Raw genomic sequence first — 25,194 nt, forward strand, 5'->3', positions numbered from 1 at the left:
TGCTATAAAAGGTACTTGTTTTCGCTTTGGTCACTAAAATGTAGATACTTATGTTTGTTAGATATCTAAGCCATGTTTGTATAATCAGATTGCGTTGTTCCTACCTTCTAAGGTACTTTCTGCACTTGCATGTAGGAATCTAGTAAAGTTTACGACGGATCGGCTTATTTGAAAATTTTTTGTAGCTCTGACCATACAATAACATCGTGAAATCCAGCGCCCATGCCAAAACTTTTCAGTATCGGCTGAATAGTAACGATCTTCATCTATACCAATATCTTCGTGCATTTACTTATCTTCTTCAATGCCATACTCGAATACCTTGGTATATTTCAAGCATGCAAGTTTCATAGGGTGCTGTACATATATTCTTAGCACACGAGAGTTTGTCAAGATCGTTCACCTTCTAATCCATTGCCTGTAAATAGGCAAATATCATTTCAGTACGCGCCGTTAGTAGCTACGCCCGAGCGCACTCTCTGATTCTGAAATCTCTCTCAGCATCACCACCTTCATGGGTGTCCTCATGATCACAACGGGCTCAAGCTACCATTATCCCGTGTGTCTCTATACCCCAGATTTTATTGGTCCCTTGAATACAGACCGATATTTCGTCTTCAACCCCCTCTGTCTATTTTGCGCCTTTATGTGAGTACGTGGATGTGTGCGTGCGCGTTTGAACGTGTATATCCATCCCGTGTCCTTTCCGTGTCATCGGGTTCCCGTACGCGAGCTTGTTCTGTTTGTGTGAGACTGTTTTATTTATGGTATACACATTAGTGTATACGGACACCTCAAAAATCTATCTGTATATGGACATAGGGCGTGTCCCCATAAACGCGTACGTAATGCTCGCGCCCCGACTAATATCGAATGATCGACGCTTGATTTGTGATGACGCGCTGTCGCCTATCCTTGTTTATACCTATTGGCTTATTTGTTTCTTGGGTTGATTCGGATAATGCCGATGTTCCTGACCGGTTCTGCATTTTGAACTGCATCATCTCGACTAGTCCTAGAATCCCCAAGGCCAGAGGCGAGGTTGAACAGATATGTTCCACAATGACTAGGACAGAAACGAGCAGGCGACGCTCCCCGTGATGTGATCACGTGTTTGCATAGCCAATTGCATTCACTCCCACTTACTTCCGCATGAGGGGTTCGCTGCGACAACAAATTTTCTTTTTCCTCTATTCTGCCCCCAGCCTCGATGAAAATTGTCTCACTTCGTATGCGTTTGCTGCTGTGCCGTGGCGTCTGTTCTATTTCGACGGTGGAGCTCGTGCGTGTTGTTCCCTTGTATTCTCTGGGCTATAGAAGTGATTTTACTTTTAAATGGGAATGTTAAAAGCGCTAATAATCAGGAAAGCCGATGGACTAAGATGCGAAGCAGAGTCTATCAATGAGATCAGCTGTGTTTGCCCTGTAGTTTTTCATTAGTTACGTACTGTGAAGATGAAGCCGAGTTGTTTTTCTTCCATAAGGAAGTATCATCTATTATTGTTACGCTTAGATACGATGTATCTGCTTGAGCTGATTATCTTCAATGTCAATGATTGAACGAGTACGCTTACATCATTGAGCTATTCTATTTTTAATGCATAAATAAATATGTAAATAAATGACAAGCTCTTTTGAACACGAAATGCTCAGACTGACAAAGTAATACTATATGGAATAGACGTTTTCCAACCATACGCCATGGCAACCATCTTTGATGCAAGACGACTTTTTCCAAGTTTAGAAAACCAAAAAAAAACATTTAGATTCATTTAAATGGCTAATTTTATCGTTCTCTTTGTTACATTTGTGAGAACAAAAACCCCTAGAATGACCGAAACACTATTTAAGCCTACGCTCGTCCAACTGTGCGAAATCGATTACGCAGCCAGGTTCGGCGCGGGTCGTTCTTTTGTTCTTCGATGGCTTTCGTAACAATCTTAGTTTCCGATTTTTTTTTTCAAAACTTCCAAAGTCTCTGGGCCGATTTCTGTTTCTGGCTGCGGACGAAAACCTCGAGCGGCGTAAGACGCAGATTCAATTTTATGCATCGCCAAACAGAGCGGCAGATCTGCCTTCGTTTGAATGTTGCCAACTGGTTGAATAGCGCGATACGTTACCCGTTCTCAGCCTGACCGGTCACTGATCAAAGCAGTGCAGAAGACTCTTGCCTTGCGTTTTTTAGCTTGTATGAGCGAAACTCGCCAGATCGCACGGCTTTATTCTCGGCTAAGCTGTTGTCTTTTTTTTGTTGTATATTTTTCAATTTACGAAAAACTCAAAAAAATTCTCTATCTGACGAACCGAAGACAATAGAGATGTCATTTTTGTGACGTTACCGTAGTGGCCATGGTATCGATTGTGCCGAATTTGGTCACCTGAATCTGAATTATGTTCCGTGTGACGGAAAGTGTTAAACGTAGAGTATGCATTTTATGGGGTTCCCATCTAGTGTGTCTGAGCTAACCTATCTCTAGGAGAGATTAAAAATTATTTGTTTATTATCAGACATAGTGATAGCAAGAAGCGAGGCTGAAAAACATATTATTTGAGTACCTATCGGAATGCATGTGGTTTTTGTGAATACCTCTGGGATGTTAGGCTCGGGACTCGTCAGGTCCCGCCGGCGGTTTCCGTCAGAATTATGCGATAGACAAAAACGAATGTAGATACAATACGAAGGATTTTGTCTAAATGAGACTAATCTTACAAAAGCGAATAGGGAGTTGGTTTTTATCCGCCTATAAATTATAAGTGTAGATTGTAATTTACAGAGTTTCAATTCGATCTCGTACTTGCACTTAACCACCAAGTCGGTGCACTGAAATTACACTATGGAAACCATTTCAACATACAATCAATAAACATTATATATAATTAACAGTTACAAGCGTGTAGTACAATGTAACACTGTATTGTTGGTAAAGGGCGTGCCACTAGACATCGTTATTGTTTCCTGTTGTATATTTTTAAGTTATCCGTAAAGTACAATTTAGTTCAAGTAATAACTTATTTATTTTTATCTATTGCCTCGATAGGGCCATGTTGATTTCTTTTTCATATTGATTTTCTCTGAGAAAACCCTGAACAATCCTTTGTCATCTTGGAATTATAACATATCATTATGCCTTAATTATTAACGCCAGTTCCGGTAGCCACTCCTTGCCTACAATAAGACCGTGTATATGATCAATACCAGCCCAGGGGAAATTCAATAGTCCAAGGTACCATGGTGTGCCGTGACCTCTGACTATAAATCAACTTGCGAGTTGAATCGGCATTGCCACTCTAAGGAACAGCCGGCAGCCACTGCACGCCAGGAACCTCCGCCCCCCGCCTCCATTGAATACATCTAGTAGATGTAGTCGTATTGTTGATATTGATCAAGTTTTAAACGGGATCTTCCCCAAACCCTTGTATTTGCCTTGTTGAACATTAAACTATCTCAGGTTCCTGGGTTACGCTCTGCGGGTGACATGGACAGGACTGGATGGATAGCCGATTCGTAGCAGGGCGAACATATCAATGCCGATACGCTATTTGAAGCATCGATCAGTTCGGGGGTAGGGGGGTGTTGTTGATGTGGGTGATGAGAGTACGCAGCGTGTGGGTGGTAGTGGCTGCTGTTGTCGAGATTGAGGTACGCGGGGGGGGGGGGGGGATCTAGACTGGTGTTCAGATCAACGTTAGGGCGAGATATGAGAGAAGTGTCTGAGGTAAAGGCTGATGCGGGTACGGATGTAACGATAAAGTAAATATATTGTTATTAATTATTGTTTTTCTGATCGTTCTTATTCGTTCATTGGAGTTTAGGGTCTGGTAGAAAGTAACGCTTTCAAATTGGGGACGTACCTTAACTGTAGTGCGCAAATATTCTGGAGTCATCTGTACACGGTGCAACGTTTCCGTTAATGTTAACTGTACCTGTATAAACAATGCCTGTTTGTAGACTACAGAATCATTGCATTTGATCTTAAGTGGTTCAGCAAATATTTATTTTTATATATGTACCTCGAAGTAAAACACTTTAATGGAATATAACCATTCCATTATATATAGAACCAATATTCCATCCCTATGGAGAACCAATATTTTTTTAATACCTTGTTTTTATTATTATTACCATTATGGTCTTGTGAATGTTGCAAAATCTAATTCTTATAATTTTTACAATAACTGTGTTAGTTTCACTAAAAATTCTAGAGAAAATAATTCCAAATTCACACCGACAAGCCACCGCCAACTTTCTTTGTTATCCATACGTATATCAATTTTATTATATAGTAATGCAATCTAATGTTGTAAGTAGCTTGTTCGGAGGTAATTGCCCCGTTTTCATTTTGTATGCATCTGTCTCCCAGCAACTAGCTTTTTGGTCAGAGATGGTTTGTAGGTGCCCTTTTTTTCGACAGCACTACGAGACCCGCCCGGTGTTGATATTCAGGGGTTGTAGCACCTCGCCCCCGATATGTTATCTGGCTCCCCCAATCCTGTCTGCACCTTCGGTCATCCATCGCGATCCCATTGCTTGTCTGTTTACCAGCAGACTTCCTTTTCCTGCATGGCCCCGTTCGGAGGCTCCTTGAAAATCTTCATTTTCTCTAAAAAGAAAGAGATCTTACCCAAGACACCTCATGCCTTCTTCTTCGCCTTTTCTGCGTGCTTTTGTTCAGAATAACGCGAAAGAAGTGGCTTGCAACTAGCACAGCCTTACTCAACGACACCAGCAACTGAAGCTGCGTGCCGCCGGACTAAAGAGCGTTGCCTATCTTCACAGGTAGGGAAAGACCCCCGAAGGATAAACGGGCAACTAGCATTCGTCGTAGGTAGCCAGTAAGCCGGTCATCTGTCGCTGGGCAGAAGGATCTATCAGTGAAATGGATCACCGTTACTCCTTGTCGAACGCGTTGGTCTGCGAATGGCAGCTGTGTAGGGCAACGGTCTACAAGCCCAATTTAAACAGCAGTTCTGCGAGCGATTTCAGCGACTAGCTACGACAAATGGCGGCGAAAGCTATCATTCCGGCATGGTTTTCACGGGTCTCGTTGGAGCCCAATTTTAGCTGTTAGTGTCGATCTCGTCGAGCTCGAATAAATTGCTTGAATTTACTCCTCAGTTAACAATAGGCGACTAAGTAACTAATAGAGTGATAACCACTGAGCCAAGGACTCTTTCAGCCAACACGTTGTTGACATTTGAACCTTGATGCGTTGACAAGGTAACTCATAACGAAAGATTAGCCTACCTCATTAATACTAATACTATGGTAACTGTGACCAAACCGTCGCTTATGACATCACTATCTATAAGTACACGATACGACTATGCAGGATACTGCGTATGCCGTATTCATCGTCCGCCCAAAGCTCAGCATCGCGCTATTCTCCGTTCCGTTTCAAAATCGTTTGAACTACGATAGCTGTTTATTAGATTTTGTTCTTCCTAGATCCTATTTTTCTTAAGCAACGTAAAGAGTAGTTATATCTCCGTTGGAACCGCCGATTTATCCCATTGTCTTGTGCATCCCAGCATTTTCTCCTTTATCTATGTCTGGCATTGAACAGCGAAGCTGCCAGCGTTCTTCCTTGGAGAGCAGGGAAGCGGTCATCCTCAGCAGCGTAGCTCTTTGTTTGAAACTATTTTTTCTGTTCTTGCATTGCGGTGCACAGTAGAGAAAACAAAGAGTGAGGAGGGACAAATAAGCGAGAATGCTTCGAGAAGCAGGTCGGCCGAGCTAAAAAGACCTCGTTCAGCGGAAAAGAACCCTCAAAGCAGCGGAGACGAACGCTTGCCGGGCATGCGACCGATAAGTAAGGGGCAATCTGTCAGCGCTGCCGGACAGAGCACGAGTGAGCTACTGGCACCCCCCAAAAGAAGTGGGGGTTTGAAAAGGGTGCGCAAATTTGAATGTGATGATATCCCTAGTAGAAGCAGCGGGCGTGTTCGACGGAGGAGCAGGCAGGAGATCCTTTTCGAAGCTCTGGGACGGTCGAGCGCTCGCATACCCGTATCGTTGCGCTCAGAACTAGAGATTGCTAAATAAAGGAAGGAGGACGCCAGCTTGCCGCGTGAATCTTAGGCGTGCCTTAGGGACAAGGTAGGACAAGAGTGGAGAAACAGTGAAATATTAGAGTGAGAGTGAAAAGGAAGGAAAGAAGGAACATAGAAGAGAGGGGACGAGAAAAGTGGAGAGTACGAAAGAGAAAATGCAAGGGGGACAGAAACCCAATAACCGAAATGCAGTAGTAGCAGCAAGGTGCTCCATTGGCCGTCACCGTCACCGTCGTCACCGTCACCGTCGTCGTCGTCGTCGTTGTTGTTGTTGTTGTTGTCCACAAGTAGATTAAAGCCATCCAATCAAACAATTTCGTGTCAAGAATTTTTTTGCCATGGCCCTACAATGTCTCCTGACTTTGTATTTGATCTTCTTTCTTTTCTATCGCACGCAGCAAGTATTTCGACTCAGTTTGCGCTTGCTGCTAGGTTTGTTTAACAAGTGGAATATTATCTGTGAACCTTTTCTACATTTAAATGCAGCCGGCAATCACAGAAGCGCCAAAGGAGATTCTGGGCGACGCTTTGCATTGGCAACAGGTCCAGCCATTATCTCCCGTACGCCTTTGCAATGTCAGATCCACCAGCGCTCGGAAAATGTGCACAAAGAGACCTAAGCAGAAAGGCGCTCGGAAAAGAGGTCCAAACCAGCCACCGGTCAGCGAAATCGTCTTCAACCTTCGGTACCGGCACGGCGACGGTTGTTATTGTCGGCTGACGAATCGTTGAGTTGTCCAATCGTCATCACGCCAATGCCAGTAGAACTGAACGAGGAGATCCGCGGGCCCATTGGAAATCTGCCTTCCTTAGCTCCTAGTCTACTGTTACGACCTAGTAGGGACGAATTGGGACGGCTCAGGGGACTCAAGGCGGATTGAGCCAATGCGCGGACTTTGCCCACGATGGCATGGGCAAATCTTTTCGACGAATCGTTTGAAAGGGAAAAAATGTGTGCGCCAGCTAGTAGGCAATGCAATGTAATGCGTTGCGAAACCGAACGGCGTCGTAGGCGAACAGAAACCATAGAGGGCAACCAAGAGAAATATCCAATATAAAATCAAATGGCACCGCTTTATTTACATTTTCATTGCTGAATGCGTTGGTTTTTCTGGCACAGTGATGGTGGCGGTGGCAACAACAACAACCGAACGACTCCCGCTGAAATCGGTGAAGCCGTTGGTGGGCTTGGTCTGTCTTGGCCTTCGGCATTTCTACACTAGCGTCCTACTTGCACTCTGTTAGACAGCGATTGCTAGGCCAGTGGAAAAACGAAGCATAACTCGGCCTGCAAACGTCGCCTGTAAAGATTGTATCCCACTGGGATTCGGAAAGCAGAAATACGCATTGCATTTATATAAAATTGGAGTACTCGAATGTATAATGGTTGTACGGTCATATGACTCTTCCCGCTAAAATCGGCCTGTATGGGCTTGTCGGAATTGAAAAGCCTGCATGCGCAAATCAGATCAGGTGCTACCCAAACGCTTTATTAAAAAATTATGCCGAATAGATGCATCGTCTAAATAATCAAAGAGTTTCTTACCCCTTTTGGAACCGTTTTTCGGTTTTATACCAATAACGCTGCCAGAAACCAACATGGCCACGAGGTCGTGAGCTTATACCTCACAACTTCTGCGGCAGTGATTAAGAGACCTCTGAAAACCGAAGGTACTCCAGGCTGAAGGTCAGCTAAACACAAAAAACCTTATTAGTTCATTATATTATATAGGCGTTATGCGGTCTCTAAATTTAGAATAATTCTGGCGAACTGTTTATGGTGGCACGAATGCATCCATCCGCTACTTTTGGCACCAAATAAAAGCCAGTTCTTTCTGTAAGAAGCCAGCGAACTCGTCATGGCAGAGGTAGTGCGTCCTTTTCTGGATCTGAGCAAATATCAGTTATATTCCTATACATATTCTTATATATATATATATATATATATATATACATGTTCACATTGGACGAGGCGTCAACAAGATTAGGCACGTTCTTTTTTACTCAAAATGGACGGTTTACGTCATTGCCAGCTTTCATGCAGCTTCTGAAAAATCCACAGAAAGTTTTCAAATCAAAGAATTCTCAATGTAGTTTAATTTTTAAAAGCTCAAAAAGCCATTTTTGATTTTGCGCTACTTTGGATGGAGACATCTTAACCATTTGTGCTGAACTCCTCGTCAGCTACAGCCGTCACGTACTGACGATACGGCGTGTTCAATTCCGGTCTCCAAACGCTTATTCCGGTTTTACCTTTTGTACTTTTACCTTACTGAAGTGTGTCTATAGTCGGTTACGAAGCTAGACCACAGCTTACTAAATGTCCCCACGTTAAATTGGCAAACGCGTTACCACTGTACCTCTACGGGGTCTATCTATCTGTGTACGCAGTAAGCACGGCTGCGCCTCATGTGTCTCGTTTCTCGACAGACTTTTCTCTCGTCGTCCATCCTGACGCTAGCTTTATACGCTTTCTCGCATTGGTCTTCGCTTTCTTAGTACGTGGTAATGCGCCTCGCTCACGATCTTCGTCCATATGGACACGCACGTGTGGACGAAAGTCCTACACAACCGAGATGTTTGGCTTCCGGTGCTTTATACGTTGGCCCAGTTTCAAATAGCGGCGTCATCAGCAACCAACCGTTGTCGCGTCTAGCGCTTCCCCTATCCGCTGTGGCGGTACTACTACGCCACTACCGCTACTGAATCGAGCCGGAAGTGGTTTCCCCGTCAACTTCCGGTCGCGACTCATCCACCTCGTCGTCGTTATGGAACGGGGCGTACGTCATCCTGTGCCTGCTGCTGCACTTTGTCGGCGTCAAAGTCGCCAGTGTGACGTTACCTGCCGCCCCGTTATGGCGGTCCCGTGGAAGTGGGTCCGTGTTTTCATTCAAATATTTCATACTTTATTCGTCTTGCCACACATCCACCCTCACTATGGTTGTAGGCATCATCGAGTTGGCTTGCGGAATCGTTCTTCCGTTTTCAGCGGTAGCACCAACGATAGTAACGTCTTTGGTCATCCAACTTAACTCAAAAACCTCACATTCGAGACCTCCGTCAGCTCGACACCCGCCGCTGGGTCGCGGTGGCGGTGAGCAGTTGCGGCAACGTTAGTGGTTATTACTATTGCTGCTGCTGTGGTCTTGGGGGCAGGCAGACTGCAAACCGGGATAGACCAAACAAGGCCTGACTGCGTAGGCCTGCATGGCCGGCAAGTGCAGTGGCCCTCGTGATGTTACCCCGGTCGCACTCTAACAAAACCTAACGCCCTTTTCCGGTTTAGGAGAATTGATATCCTGAGCGCCCCGGGTAGTGCGCTATGGTTATCGCCGTGCTTCCTTCTGGTCATGGTGCTTGTAGCGTAAGAAAAGCCGTGACAGCAAACGGGGGTCGGAGACCACAGGACGGGAGAGGCTTTCATATGCCCCTAGTAGTTTATTTTGGTTACGCGTAGAAAGAAACGCCAGCACCCTATCGTTTCCATGGCCGTCTTCGTCGCACCCGTGAACTGACGGAGGGTCAGGGCCCTTCGTAAATGAAAAAATCCCCTTAAAAGCCCTTTTCTTCCCATATGAAGTTCACGGGAGATTGCGACATCGAAGAGCCAACTAGATCTGACGCTACGATGCAACCGCTTCCTTTCCGAGAACTTCCGGAACGGCCAGCATATTCCACTTCGCCCACAAATAGACCTATCGAAGTCATCGACGAATCCTTTTTCAGTCGAGCGCAGTGCTGGCCAACGTAACTATTGCCATGGTGCTTTGATACTGAAATGCCGCTGCATTGAAACGATCATTGGTGGCCTTACTAATGGCAGTAGTAATACTGACAAGAATGACTCCACGAGCAGTTAAATTGCCCCAGGTTAGATCACCGTGTTCATCAGATGAATTGGACAGCATACGAATTCTGACTTCAAAGATTTTCCTCCTCTATTTGTTATTAAATAATAATGCTTAACATTTTGTTTTGTTCAACGCAGACACAAACGTTGTATTTATTTCGGCTGAGGTACTGACCCTACTTTTAGTACGTTATCATCGTTCGAGGAAAATAAATATAATTACAGAGTAGATATTTATTTAAAACACAGCCATAGGCAGTACCAGGGTCGTTTTTGGTCGCTGAGTCTTTTTAATATACTATTAATTTGTGATTCTCGTCATTTAATGAAATAGTATGATGAAAGAACTGAATGAATACGGTGTGTATTGAAACGTAATGAAAGGGCACCAGATTAAGTATATCAGCTTCTCTGATGCCTCGTGAAGTGAACGTTTACAGTATTCCATATGCCGCATACCTTAGTTATTATACTGATTCGCAATAATTTCATTATCCTAATCATCATTTTACTAATTGATTTGCTAGTAAGTCGGTGTAGAAAGGGGTTAAAAATTATTTTGCCTTCATTTTCGATGGTAGTACTATTTTATCGAGTACCTGGCGTGAAAAAAATCACAATGTTACATGCCCTCTGTTGCCACCCCTCCTAGGATTTCATTACCCAGATTTTCCTTAGGATGGCAATTATTCATAACCCATAACGTTCCACATTCGCATGGCTATCGCATAAAGGACATCTAAAAAATGCTCTGCTGTTTGCTTTTAGCGTTCAGATTGCTTATTTTCTCTGCCGCGTGCTACTAATCCTAAAATTTGGGTTCAATGCATGTTATAGATCTTGACAAACTTCCAGGAAGGTGAGCGCGTAAAAAAACCTTCAGTCGACTTCATGTTCACTGATGTCTATGAAGAAATCCCAGCACACCTTCAAGTGCAAAGAGACGAGCTACGAGAGCACCTCAAGGAATACGGGAAGTACTATCCCGTCGAGCAATTTCAGGACTGATTAAACGACGGTGAAACGATATATTTCTCAAATAGCTATATGCATAGAGAAGCACATGAAATAGTTTTTTTTTCTAAATAGTTTGTTGTTTTTTGTTGGTGTCATAATTCTATAATTAGGTGTTATAAGCTGCGTAGCGCTCAATGGACGTATACGTTTTTTGCAAAAATTACAAACGCTGCAAGTTTTAATTTCAATTTTTTAACGTTAGTCTGCCAATGACGTAAACGGCGTTAGCCGTTGATGCGACAGTAGGCCTTTCCTGCAGGAAAAGTAGGAAACTGAAGGCACAGAATGCGATCGAACGAAATGTATGGTAACGAACGTTCGCGAGCAATCACAATAAGGTTCGTTCGTGAAGATAATTAGTTAATACGCAGTTGGTGATTATAATATATTTTTACTTATAATACGTCCTAATATAAATAACTTTTGATGCAGATACAACAACGAGAGTAGACGTTGCGGTTATATTTTTTGTTATATATAAACAACGTATCTGTGAACCACCTAAACGCATGAATATAGTTGTTCCGGAGCAGATACAAAATGCTTTTCATTTCAATAAAGAATTATTATATTTTTTTTTATAGATCATACACGACTGTATTCGTACTATCATTATTATCACTACCACTATCTGTTCGTTCTCAAACGTTACGTGTTCATTATGAGACGCTTTAATGACGTTTCTTCCTAACCTCGATTTCAAAACTTGCATTCGATAGTGCATACACAATAAGGTACGACATACTATACTTGGAACTTCCTGTCACCCAACAGTGACCACAAACTGCCATAACTGTAAGAGAAAAGGCCTGAACAGATGAGCGTCCCCGTGTCCGAAAAGTCCAAAGAAGATAGGCCCCGTCAGTGCCTACAGGTGTAAATGGAAAGAAAAAACCTTCTTTAAACTGCCAAAAGACGCCATTGTCTCTTCTGAAATGATACTCTCGTGCTCCTATTCACGCTGTCCAGAGATCACTTTCAGGTTTGTCAAGCAAAGTAGCAAAGTGTTTGGTACCCTCGGCAGATTTCCACGTGCTATTGATGTAGTCTGTGTCTGGCCATAAGACTTTCACTGTCGTCGATGGATCCGGCGATTCTCAGCGAAGGCTCTTCCTTCCTCATCACAAGGCTCATCCAGGCTTCGCCAAGAATCCTCGTCCGGCCGCCATTGTTTCATCAGGCCCCTACTGGCAACACGCCCTACTACTCCACCTTGTCTTGCTGCCTTTATCTCGCGAGCACCTAAAATGTAAAACAGTCATTCGCCTGCTGCGTCTACAGTAGCAGACACGGTCACGACGCGTTGAGATGGCAAAACCGAGGGGAAATTTCGTTTTTGCATCGTCCCGAAAGCTGGCCAGATACCATCGCTGCTGCATCCGCTTTGCAAGTATTTGCACAGCGATTGTCTGCTTGTCGGTTTGTAGGTCCGCTGTCCGGCCGTTCACCTACGACCACCTCGAAGTTTTCTGCTGGCCTGGACGCGCATACACGGCGTAGGCTATCTGATGTATGCGATGTTGGTAGGGGACAAACAAGGAAGGAGGGGGAGAGGGAACCCCAAGCGACAGGGTCCAGTTGGCCAGTACAGAAAATTCGGCTGCTAGCATTTGTAAGAAATTCTCCTTTTGTTTTTATTATTTTTTGTCACGTTCTTATAATTGGCCAAAAACGAGTGGCATCAATTGAATGGGCTTGTTTGAATTGGTGTTAAGCATTGAATCCCGTCATTGCTACTGATGTTATTGTAACGTCCACGTGTATCAGGGGCAACTCAGTCGAAGACGATTCTGGCGTTGTCTGTTAATAAAACAAATCTGTTCTTTTCCGTGTATTTTTGTCTTTTGATCTATCGCCAAAAAAATTATGACATTAAGTATAGAAGGTAGATCTGAGTTGTATGCACTTTCTGCATAGTGCGAGAGATTAGAAACTAATATTGCTTCAAGAAAAAAAAATCGAATTTTTTCTAATATACTTAGTTGTGATAAGGATCCCTTAATAAATATATTTATTGGCATACAATTGTTACACTGTAATCGGTTTCACTCATTTAGGTTGGAAACAGCAGGTCGCAAGCGGGCGTAAGCAGAACACGCATGCCTTTATCGTGACCTATGAGCGCTCGTAGTTAGCGAGCGATTCTTGCGGCTCTCTGCACTTGGGTGCTTATTCAACGAATGGACTATTCGTATCCCGAACTCCATTGTATAAGTTGCCTAAGTTCTCGCAGGAATAGTGACAGCTAATGTAATAGCAGCTTTGGTTTTGTTCATCAGCCTTTTTCTAATTAGCCTTAACTAATTTAGGCCAAAGTGTAATCTGCTTTGTAGAGGGGTCGCAAAAGATGACGAATTATCATATCCTGCTATGGTAAGGCACACACGCAGACATGACTACTAAGCAAAAATTCAACTCTAGTACGTGTAGTTACGCATAGTTCCGCTTGAAGGAAAGGGTGAAATAGCAGAAATAAATTATACGCAGGATCACTCCGAAGTTCAAGTTGAGAATGTCAAGAACCAGCGTCTCCATTTCTGTGTCCAGTGTGAGTCGATAAACTTGTCTAGACAAATTAGTTAAGTTCACAATACAACGCAAAAATAGAGGTTTGAAGTTCATATCTGCCAAAGAGAAAAGGTCGATGCGATGTTGCTACGAAGTGCAGAGATACGACTGGGAGCCGTTGAGAATCTGCGTGTACTTTTTATATACGTATTTTTCTGAGGGAAAAGTACCAAATTTGCGTATCTTTCGACTAGAATCAGCAGAAGAAGCAACGCTGTGTTGCGAATGATCTGTCTGAAAGGTAAAGGAACCGAAAATAATGGCGACTTTGAAAATTGGCGGGTTTTTGAGGAGATCTATTATGGGAATTTCGTAACAGCCTAGATACCGTGACGGCTTCTAGACTCTGGTCTTCAGTGAATCGACTTGTTGTTTAGATGACAAGTACAGAAAAAAAGCTGAGGCGCCTACTATGAAGCTGAGTGAAGCATATGAGCCTCAGCTAACGTGCTAACAGAATGACGATTATTTACAGTTTCACGTTGAATGCAATCTTCAATCGGCTGTGATGGCGGCTACTCGTCGACAGACGTAATTTTTTGCGACTGATAAAGGCGAATTAGTTAGCTTGGACCAGATAGATCTTTTGTTGGGTCGGATTCGATGTCACTGTGGAACAGACCCTGACCTCGCTATTTAAATGAAGTGAACAATTTTAAAAACACGAACGGCGGCCTGCAGAACAGTCGACTATTAGGAACGGTTATTTTTGCAGTAATTGTGTTCGAGCCCTTCGAGAGACGCCGATGGGAACACCAATGTTTCCCTACGAAAGGGTGCAACAGAGATGATTGTCACTGGATTGCGGACTTATCGAACGAGGTGTCTGCTTCAAAGACTGGTACTCTGAGTCTGCTCAATCGGAAAAACCTCCACAGTTAGCATTTTAAGTAACGATGAAATTCAATTTATTTATATATTAGAAACACACATACTATTTTCGATTGTTAATTAATTATGCCCTTATTTCTATGCTTTTTTTTTTTCAGATATTTCGAACTCATTTTTAATAAGCATCTCCATATACTACAATATGTACAGCACAAAATTATTGACGAAAATACATCAAGTATTATTAACTTAAATGTTTTTAATTCTAATTGAAGTCGTTTTAACTTCGATGCCTAGCGGTGTCAGAAGCCCCCCACAAACGTCGCCACATATGTACATACAAGTATCGTAGCTCGAACATGCATGTACGAACGACATGGGTACATACAACTATATTTACACTAAGCATTAAGGAAGGTCGGATGCTATCGTCGTCGTATCACTCCGCCGCCCCATTTAGTTCCAAATTCTCTTTCAGCCATTTGTATTCGTGTATACAAGTCTATGTCTACGCCTAGTGGAGACTCAATCAAATTCTGTCTTCGTTTTGCTCACTAAGAATTACATCTATACAAACACGTGTCATATCCAGTACGCTTAACGGTTACTTCGATAAAAATTGCCCCGAAGGACATTTAATGGCTCTAGACTGCTTATCGTTGTTGCCAGAATCGTCTATCCAGAACGCTTACTTGGCGCTGCGATAAAAACGTAAGCAACTACGGCAACGATGATAAAATAAGAAACATAATAGAAAACAAAGAAGCTATCCACAGCAAATGGATGGCAAAAATTCTCGAATGGCTAGTTTGAGTCCAAATCACACATATGCAATACTACCTATGGGCAATATAATGGAGACGTTGCATAGAGATGGAAAAGTGTGAATAGCACAAGTGGCTCGGCAGAACTCTGATAATAACACGTAGAGTTATTGGCTGGCAGATCTATGACTAATGCTAGGGCAATGGCTTTCGTGTAGCAATTGGCCTGCTTTTGTCCGTAGCCCGGATTCTGGGTAGGTGTGTCTACTAACGATGGTTTGCTTGGTTTCGTCCGCGCGACGGCTCGCTTCGAACGAATAGACGAAAAACGTTGATTTTTTCCCGCCACTTACTGCTATAGATTGCCTGGTCGCCTATCGAGCTAACAAGCTGGTCTACAAGTCCACTCAATGTAGCTCTATGGCTGAATTCTCCGATTTTACTTTAATTTGCCCTCTCAGTTTCCGTTTACTCTCCTTATTTATCCAATGCTTGTTTTGTGTTTTAAATCCCGCCGCTACGAACCCATTCAATACTAGTGCAGCAGAATCGAGTGGCCAATAACAGTTTTTTCGACCTTTCTGTCTCCTTGAGTAATACGTTTAATGATTGGCACATATACGCCATTGTACGACACAATAGTATAGACGGCGGTCGCGTGGTGGACTGAACAGAGGCATAGGGCGGTACCCAGTAAAACATGTGGGGCCTAAACTCCGTCACTCGCGAATCGCTCTATACTGTGCTATCTTCTATCGGATATATTGTACCTCTTCATTTTGCGTTGTGGCGGGATGGCTCTGTGACCCGCTAATGTTGGGTTGATGCTGTTACTTTCACGTACTGGCACCGTAGAAATGACAGACGAACTAGATAGAGTTCTGCTGCCATTTGTCTAAGGAGGACGTGCCCTGCGTGCATTCATTGGCTCGTACACATGAATAGTAATGACAAACAGACAAATGTCCTGCTAAAATGGGTATATTACCAGTTGTATTGGGTGCGTGTGAGTGTGTCGTGTATCTGTGCGTGTATGTCCAGGTGTCTATGTGGGCCTGCAAGAACGTCAAAAATATCACTGCCGACCCGTGTACATATCGGCTGTGCGTTATGCCCCGTGCAAGTTCTACAAAACTGGTTTAATGAAATGTTTCTTCTAGATACCTTTTATTTCAGATTTCTCATGTCGAATCCTATTTTGTTATATTTTTAGCCAATTTCCTATAGAGCTTCAAGACGAAAAGACCTATATATGGAGCTTTATTCAGTTCCGTTTAAAGGTCTATTGCAAAAAAATGAACAATGTTTATGGGTGTCGATGAAAAAATGATTGACACTTTTTTTTATTTGTTATATTTTTTTATTTATTTCTTTCATAGATTTGATTATATGATTTATTTATTTACGTTATACTTGTGTTCTACCTTGTAACTTGATGACTTCGATGCCATTTTTTCAGCATTTCCGTTAAGCGTGTTTTGTTACAGCCCGCTAATCTAAAGAGGTGTCTATGCGTGCAGGATGTCACTGGTTACGTGCAACCGATTATCGCCAGCTAACGTGGCTCGTAATCATTGGATTCTATTAAAATAGCTCAACGGCTCGCGATGTGCTCGTACTTGCATGACGACATCAAAAGACCAATTAGTTTTTTTATTCTCTACTCGCTTATGAGGCCTATAAAGACTAGAAGAGACGCACTTCTGGTCGATATAAGGCTGCTCGAGCCTGCTGAGTAGGGCCTACAGCACAAACCGTATCTACGATACTCGACGAAGGAAAGCGAAAGAATCAGATTCATCGAACACTTCCTTTAGTAGCTTTCATCATGGCTTCTTTGAGGCTGAAGTAATGCTGTCCTTGTTGATACAAATGTATCGTTTCACCAGCCTGATTAGCACTAATGTTCGAGCAGACGTTCAGATGTCGCTATGCCACCGCAAATGTAGGTTAGATAGGCGGCCATCGTTCGGAACGAGGCTACGCAGTTTCGAAGGCATAAAGTAGAGCGTTCTCTTCCGCACGATGAAATCACTTCATTAAGAAGGTGTACCATGGGGTGTATGGATGAGGTGTCGTGTGAAGAGAAAATCGATTGATCCGTTTGTCTAAATCGAACAAAGTGAGCTGTAGGAACTTTCCAGTCGAAACGTGTCAAGTTTTGGGGCATAGTTTGTATTTTCCGTTCCCATATATGCCATTTTGGTCAGAGAGGCAAAACGTCCCCTATGACGACGGAACCCATTTATCTAAGCTACATTTCGTATTAGCATAGGGCACCCATTCTCAAAAGATTCTGGTTTTTGTCTGAAGTGCTTGATCGCCTTGTTACGGAGCAGTTAGGGTCGTCCATTATCCAGCTGCAGCTGTCAACAACATTTATGAAAAAGCCAAAAGTACGAACAGCCTTGCTGTCTACTCTTTTTTATCTGTTTTATTGGTAACTTACTTTCAGTTAGTCTTGTTATCTAGCTAAAGACAATTTTAGAGCTTACTGTGTTTATTCTCAGAGAACTGATCCCCTGGAAGCATAAATGGGAGACTTGTATTTTAAACAAGGCTCTTCCCTGTTTCACACTACACACCTAAGACTGTGTCATTGCAACAGTCGATCGTTTCCAACCGCCATTTGCTTCCATTCATCATACAGTAAGTTAAATGTTTCGACTTTTTATCTGGAACTGTGATCAGGCATCTCGTCGGATGGTTGACCCCTTAATGTGAAGCGTCTTCACGTACAGACGATGTTTACTATCCACTCCACTGCAAACATCTACTAAAAAGGGCATTGCATTCCATTTTCACATCCGCCGAATAGAACTCATGATACACCTCGAACAGGGCTATCCCGCAGCCGAAGTATTATAGGAGTCTCGTATCGCCTCCCGTATCCGGAGTCCTTTTCTACTTGTCCTTCTTCATCTTTCCCTGTGTTCCTCTATATGCTGAACCGGCCCTCGATTGTATAATACAGGCAAACGCTTTTCTTCAAGTGCTTGTTCATCTGCTTCACCCATAGTAGCCATCTACAATGGCGGATAGGGGGCGTCCAACTACGACCGAGTTACCTAAGGCGTCTGGCGCGACTTGTGTCGCTACCCGGCTCTCGTAACACCGCCAATGACGGCAGCAGCATCCCGTCGTTTGTGAGTGGCCCAATGGCCCACCAACCAGAGGGCCCGGCTGGTCCCGTCTTCGTCGCATGCGCCGCGCAGACCAGCGCGGTCCCGTGCCGTGCGCTGGCATCAGTACGCCGCTGTCCTGACGGGCCCCGCTCTCGCCCAGTGGGGCGGGCTCATTTGAATATGCAGCGAGGTGAGCACGAGGCAGCCAACAGAATGCTAACGGAATATATAGCCGCGGCGGCAGAAGCAGCGCCGACGATCTTAGAGCTGTCGACCCTAGCTTTATCTAACCCGTGTCGTGGCGATGCGACCGCGACGAGGATGCGTGTGGATTGGCGCGAAACCGATGGAGCGATTTGGGGAGCGACTGGGTCATGTATCAAGCAGGGACGAATGTAGGACAGAGTTTCGCTGCTGGAAATACAGGTGCAGGGTCCTGTCAGTAAAGGAGAAATCTTTAGCACATATAACTTCACTAATGTATGTAGAATTACAAAACCTGCCTCTGTTTGTATGCATATATGGGAGGCAACAACCACGTATGTAACGTCGGTAGTGGCCTTACATGTGGTTTATGCAGACTGGTGTAGTTTTTGTTTTTACTATTTATAGTACCATTGTACAGCGTAGTATAAAAGGCGCCTAGTAAATTAAACATATGTGCGTTGCCGACAAGTGTAATATGAAGACGCTTAAACCGACAAAAGATTTTTGCTCTTGTACTCCGCATATCTACACGTGATTACGGCTGCACGTTTGATTCAGCCGCTGTTCCCAACCGTTGTCATGTCGCACTCAGCATGACCAACCGACACGTCCTAAACCCAGTTCATTGTCGCACGAGCCGCCTCCGATGCGATCTTCAAGTCGTGCCAAATGTAACCGTTGTGCTGGCCGGCCCATAATGCCGCGTCCTAATCACGAGCGTGCGTCATACCGTGGCTGTTGCGAGAGCCTGTATAAATCCTTACTACAATCGCTTCCCCCATAGCAGACGGACCCACCACCGTTGTTGCTCGTACAGCGCGTATCGACGAACAGGCGGTCCCGAAAGACTGCCATTGGACGGTTGCTTGCGTATGCGGCACCGTCGCAGCGGAAAGACGGAATAACGAGCCACCGACTAGATAAATCGCGTCTCCGTTGTTTATGTAGAAAGGGTCGCTCATACACGTAGGCAAGAAGAATGCGTTTGAACAATGACGGGTTGATACTAACTAAGGTTAACTGGGCGCTTCATTTATCGAAGCTATCACACATATCGACCCACACATCGACTTCACCCGATCACAGCTCTCACTTAAGTGGCCTCACCAAACGTAGTAATAGAACTAGCAGAATAAACTACCTTTCTAAAGGCTGGTATTATATTTTCGCTCTTATATACAGTGTTTTTTTGCGCGTAGGCCCTAGCAGAGCAGGCCAGCTCGGCCTCCCCGCCGAACCGAATAGTCGAAAGAGGCAGGGTCGCCGTACAAGCAAGGGCTGGCCATCTGGTCGTCGTGTGTACGTCCAGACACGAGTGGGCGTATGTATGCCGCCGTCATGAATACGAGATGAATCGCAGCGGCGGTTGCTGTTACAGCTACCTCTGGTGTCACTAAACGAAATAGAAGCTCTGCGGAACGTCAAGTGAGGAAATAAAGGGGAATCGGCCCTGATGCCTCCCTCGTTTGATATGCATACGGACGGCGGCGGCGGCGGCGGCGGTGGCGGCGGCGGCAGGCACTCACATGAAAAGATGTTGATTGTAGAAAAGCAAATTGGCTGTAGTGCCGGAGAGAAGGGCCCTCCGTTCACATAATGCGGTGGACCGTTCGTAAATACCTAGAAAACAAGGCGGTGTGACAAGTAACAGAAGAAGCAACTGGAATAGCCATAACAATAAAGTGCAGGATAATAATTATAATTTTTATAGTAACGGGTATTGCTTGTTACTAACGGCTTGCTTCGAAACGTTTGATATAAGCTGTCAAATAATTGATGAAATTTATTATAATATATAGTTGTGTATGATGATGCTTGTTAATAAACTTCATTGAAATGTACTTACCGTGAAGATAATACTACTACAGATTCAAAATATGACGAGTTTCAAATAATGGTCAAGTATCATTATATATACATATATAGATTGAAGCAGGTTCCCTTAGCTTTGTCGTTGGCTATTTTTGGTTCGTTTTATTCGTTGGCGGGCATTTTACAGCCACATGCTTATTTATTTATATCTTCTAAGTATAATCTTTGATCTGTTACAATATATAACATTTTTACCCTGTTCACTTAGTATAGAAGAACATATTATTTTATAATATTAACTATATATTAATATAGTATATATAATAATATCATATTATTCACGGACGTACTTTTTTGACACAATTAATTAGTTAGAATCGAACTACTTTGAAAAAAAACCTACAATACAATGATAACAAGCGAATAGAAGTTACCTGACAAAGACACAAATTTTTAGTTATATCTATTGTTGGTGTTATTTCAATATCGACCTAGTAGGTCAAAACAGGAATCTTCCCTCTATCCAACATATTCTGTAAGCCCAAATCTTTTGATGGTTCAGTCAACGAAGATAATATGCACCTTCTGAAGAGAATGTTTTGCTCGAAAATTCAAAAATGAGTCGTCCAAAAGATCGACGAAACTTTCAGATCCTTTCTTTTTGATTGGCTAATTGGGAAATGCAACTTTTAACTAAAAAGCAGAAAAGTTGGTAGCTTTATCATCTCCTTGCCAAACAAACATGTTTGATTCGATAATTACACATGTACTTTGTAAAACGAACGCTGAGAAATTACGGTAACTACGTAATAAAATACTGATTGTACCAACAGGGAGGAAGTATTGCAATTGTCGAAAGACGTCACGATCGTAAAACCCTTGATGCTGAACGAAATATGTGAGCCAATGAAGGCGCGTGAATGGATTGGTAGGTGGGGCTTAGCTGCACTTCAATACCAATTCCGCTCCAACTTCACCACTGTGCACCCCGTTATGCGCAAAAAACCTCCAAAACCCTTTAACGGGGAGAGAGTTGGAGCACGGGGGAGTAGCGGCAGGTGAGAAAACCCTTTGCACGAGTACGGTTAAAGCTTGCCAGTCGTTTCGGATTGAGGCGGCAGCTGCTCCCGGAGGGTAAATTTTAAGTTCGCCGCGCTCACTGATTGGTTGTCTGTTCCCAACTCCACGATGGTCTTAGGTGGGGAATGGGCGGGAACGCTACTTTGAGATTATTAGAAGCGGTTTCATATGCTCGGCTTTTGTGCAATATGCGCCAAAATAGGGTAACAATTAGGCAAATGAAATCTTTGAAAAAATGTTTTCCTTTAAAATATTATAAAATAGTAATAACGAGCGATTCCTTGCATGGTTAGATGAGTGTTTCTAAATTTTCTAAACCAGACGAAATTCTCCCGAAGTGTTTGACCTTCGCTAATATCATAATTCTGTTAAAAAGAAAAAAAGTGTTGAAACTGAAGTGTACCAACGTATGCTTCATCGGACACTCTAGAAGCAGTCCCACTGACAATACCATCATTACGACCCAGCGAAGCCCATTTATTATTTAAAGCCTCTTTCAAGCACGTTAGGTAGCTGGCTTAAAAGATCAGGCACACAATTTATTAGGCTTATTAAATGCTTCTTGAATGTCCATAATACTGGGAAGAAATGCTTTGTATTCGACCTAAATAACTGAAATATCCCGTTATTCCTATTTAGATTCTGTAATATAAATCAACGATCACCAGTAAACGGAACAACTAGCTCCATCGTCGTAGAACTGCGATGATTCATACAGCCACCGACTCGGAGGAAAGCAGCTCAGAAAAATAACTCTGCTCTGCTGTTCTTCTACTGAACTCAACGAAACAGTGAAATGATATAGGAAACAATCTATTTGATAGATGATTAATTCTGATGTCTGACATTTCACCGCGCGGACACCTTAATATTGCTCTATGGTGAGTTTTGCCGGAAGAAGCATCTCTTAAGTATGTGTCTATGCTAAACAACTGTATGTGGTCCAGAGATGATGCGATTACTATTTACAGAATTTCTATACGAAATACAATGATATTCAAAAGCGACTGGAAAGTAAGTGACGCAGATCTTCATAGATGTACAGGATCGTCAACAGATATGCCCTCATTGTACGACGCTGAATGCATCCGACAACTGGGATGGCTGGAAGCTTAGGGGGGATAGATGAACTTCTCTAATATTGTAAATGGTGAGCAAAAGTCGATCGATGACGTATTTCGAATAGCTGAAAACCAGGACGGTGTAACGCCTGTACAGTTATGTAAATGCGTTTTGCCATCCCACTATGGTACGCCGCGCCAGGATGGGGCGCACATTCTTGCAGGATAATGCCTTTAAAGGAGTGGTATAGAGCGTGTAATTTACCATGCAACGGACGCATGCAAGAAAGACGACAACAAAAGCTTTTTTTTTTTTTTTTTTTTTATCGCTTGTTCCCATGATAACGTAGTGGGAAGAGGGACTGTGCGTTGAAATTAGGAACTCGTAAGGTGGTCCGGGCTCGAATCCAGACGAATAAAAGCTTCGTTTCATGCTGGTGGGAGCCAGTGGCCTGAGGCAACGTGAAACGACCTAAACAGCGGGCATAAAACCCAAAAACGCTTTATTTTCTATACTTTACATTACCTATATGGCAAAAATAATTGCCTATATAGACAAAGGATTTGACGTCTATTCGAAGATATATACAGTGGAAACTTGGAGAAATGTTTGCTTGCAGATATGCGGTCAAGCATATTTTCCGTTGAGAGAGAAAAGCCCTTACTGATAACGCTAATTATAACAGTTATTACCACACAGTATCAAACATAGCGCTTACTTTAACGCTAACCATTTGGCCATGGTGGACTCTGTTAGAGATTCAGTGCAAGTCACCCTAACTATAATCACGAATAATAACTTCGTTCTTTGGTCGTCTGTATTCCCTGTAACAAATACTATATATGATGTTAGTATCCAGCGCGACGTCTCATCGTAAACGATTATAGACCTCGCGATTTCTTTCTTTGGTCGTTTCCCACCCATCCTATTATTTTTTTTTCGTGATAGCCACCTGTGGATTTATGATTTATAGGTAATGAACAAAAAAAAAAGAGTCGATTCTTTTGTCTCTCGTATTTTTTCAGTTTCACTGACTACCCCCTCCGTTCGATTAATACGGAGCAGACCTAGATGGTAAGGCTAAGTTTAACTAAAGACCAATGTCCCGCTTTGGGTGATGACCTCTTATAGGGGTCGTGGCCGTAGCGGCTGATCTGAACCGCTCTGCTCATCTTGGGCTTCTTGTGAATTCACTGGAGCTCATCGACCGACCACATACTACTGACGATAGCGTATTCGCGATTTTACCTGTGTCAAGAAATCGATACGTGATTCGGGCTCTGCTATGGCGTTTGCTCCGTGCCGATTTCGTCTTCACAGCAGTCAAACGAAGGCTGAAGTCAACGCGATTTCAACCCAGAGCGAAGTGGATCTCGGGTTCGAGCAATAGCTGAGCACTGTTGAGTCATACTTTGTGGATCTTTGTGCGTCCCGTGTTTAATTTCACGCTAACCAAAGTGTCCGTGGAGCGAAAAAAATGAAGACAAAATGGTGGAAAGCCGCGTAGGTTCGAAAAAAACCGACGAAAGTAGCAAGACATCGAAAATATTTAAGTTAGTTGAAAACAACTTGAACACGAGCATTGGGAAGTTTACGGTTTGACTAGTTGTGTGTTTTCTTCTAGAGACATTGAAAAGAAAAAGAAACTTAGACACAAAATAAAGAGACAAAATAATTGCAATTAATGTGCCTCTGATCACTGTTTAGCTAATTTTAGGTTGCAATGAAATTTTGGCTAACTTTTATTAACATACTATACGCGTGGAAGTTTCATAGTTGGATCGGTTTGGAAAAATCTGAATGTTTGTATTTATTCAGAACGAGCTACCGCGCATTGTATCTACGGAGTCTATAAACTGTGTTTCTAACTACGGTACTGAAACACGACTGAACCCCCTCGGGTGCCCTTTTAAAGCCTTCCAGAGAGCCCCGCACCCAAATGAAAATGTATGCGGGCCAAGATCCGTTCAATTTTAAACTCTCTTTTTTTTTTTTTTTTTTATTAATAAAGCAATTTACGCAAATAAAAAAGAATAGCATTTAATGCACCCGCCAAGATTTCGTTATTGTTTGAACCCATAAGTAAGAGGTACGTACATTGCTGCTCATTGATCTCGTACGATGATGACTAATAGACCGGCTGTTTTTGGAAATATTTTCACACATGTTTACTTAATAACTTAATCTCGTTTGTTGGGCCTCACGGGTACTTTTCGCCCAGATAGCGTCCGAATTAAGATTGTGCTTGCATCTGAGGCAGCATTCGTTATAAGATTATCTTGTAATGTTTACAATGAATTGAGGACGTTCCATACCAAAGCTTTAATTTAAATGATACTCTCATTGATGTAACGCAATTTTTCACTGGCGTTAGAACTTTCATGTCGAGATCAACTATCCGATAGACGACGATCTTTGAGGGTGGCTTTAAATAACGAATTCCTTCTGCTAGTTTTTTTTTTTTCGGATACGATCTATATGAGACATAAATCACTTGAATAAGTTTAATTACCACTTAATATAGGTTTATCGATAACTTCGATGTATTCAAGCTAAACACGTAGAAAAACTTTTTTGCGTTCCTCTTATCGTCAAACCCATAAATTCGTTACGGAAGCTCTAGCTTAACCGACGTTGCGCACGACACGTTAAAATGTTTTTCAGCTAAGCGTAGCCCTTGATTCTGCTGGCTTCTTAACTATGTTTCCGATTTTTCCATCAGTTGTGAGCAACTGAAAGCTCTGACTCCCTGCTATCAAATCGTATTTAGAGCTAACCTCTAGGACTTAAGTCTTCGAACCCAGGCTTATGTTCACTTCAGATTGTC

General features: G+C 43.0%; 2 protein-coding genes and 1 long non-coding RNA gene across 5 annotated transcripts in view; 2 read left to right on the top strand and 1 right to left on the bottom strand.

Annotated features, from left to right (window-relative positions):
- BckdhA (Branched chain keto acid dehydrogenase E1 subunit alpha) overlaps positions 1-12,752 on the top strand; it is a 36,141-nt gene extending 23,389 nt beyond the window's left edge. The window contains exon 7 of the mRNA XM_022792147.2: positions 10,739-12,752. Within this exon, the coding sequence (XP_022647882.1) occupies positions 10,739-10,909 (171 nt within the window). The 3' untranslated portion in view covers positions 10,910-12,752. The remainder of the gene's footprint in view (positions 1-10,738) is intronic.
- The window catches only part of LOC111245274 (uncharacterized), a 344,964-nt gene that overhangs the window by 169,154 nt on the left and 150,616 nt on the right, over positions 1-25,194 (bottom strand). The gene's annotated exons all lie outside the window — the stretch shown is intronic.
- LOC147757851 (uncharacterized) lies at positions 20,561-24,405 on the top strand. The gene is made up of 3 exons (XR_015321028.1): positions 20,561-21,283; positions 21,945-22,186; positions 23,499-24,405. It is a non-coding gene; the product is annotated as an uncharacterized LOC147757851 (long non-coding RNA).

The sequence above is a fragment of the Varroa destructor genome, unplaced genomic scaffold (genome assembly GCF_002443255.2).
Source record: "Varroa destructor unplaced genomic scaffold, Vdes_3.0 BEIS01000002.1, whole genome shotgun sequence".
Classification (NCBI taxonomy): domain Eukaryota; kingdom Metazoa; phylum Arthropoda; class Arachnida; order Mesostigmata; family Varroidae; genus Varroa; species Varroa destructor.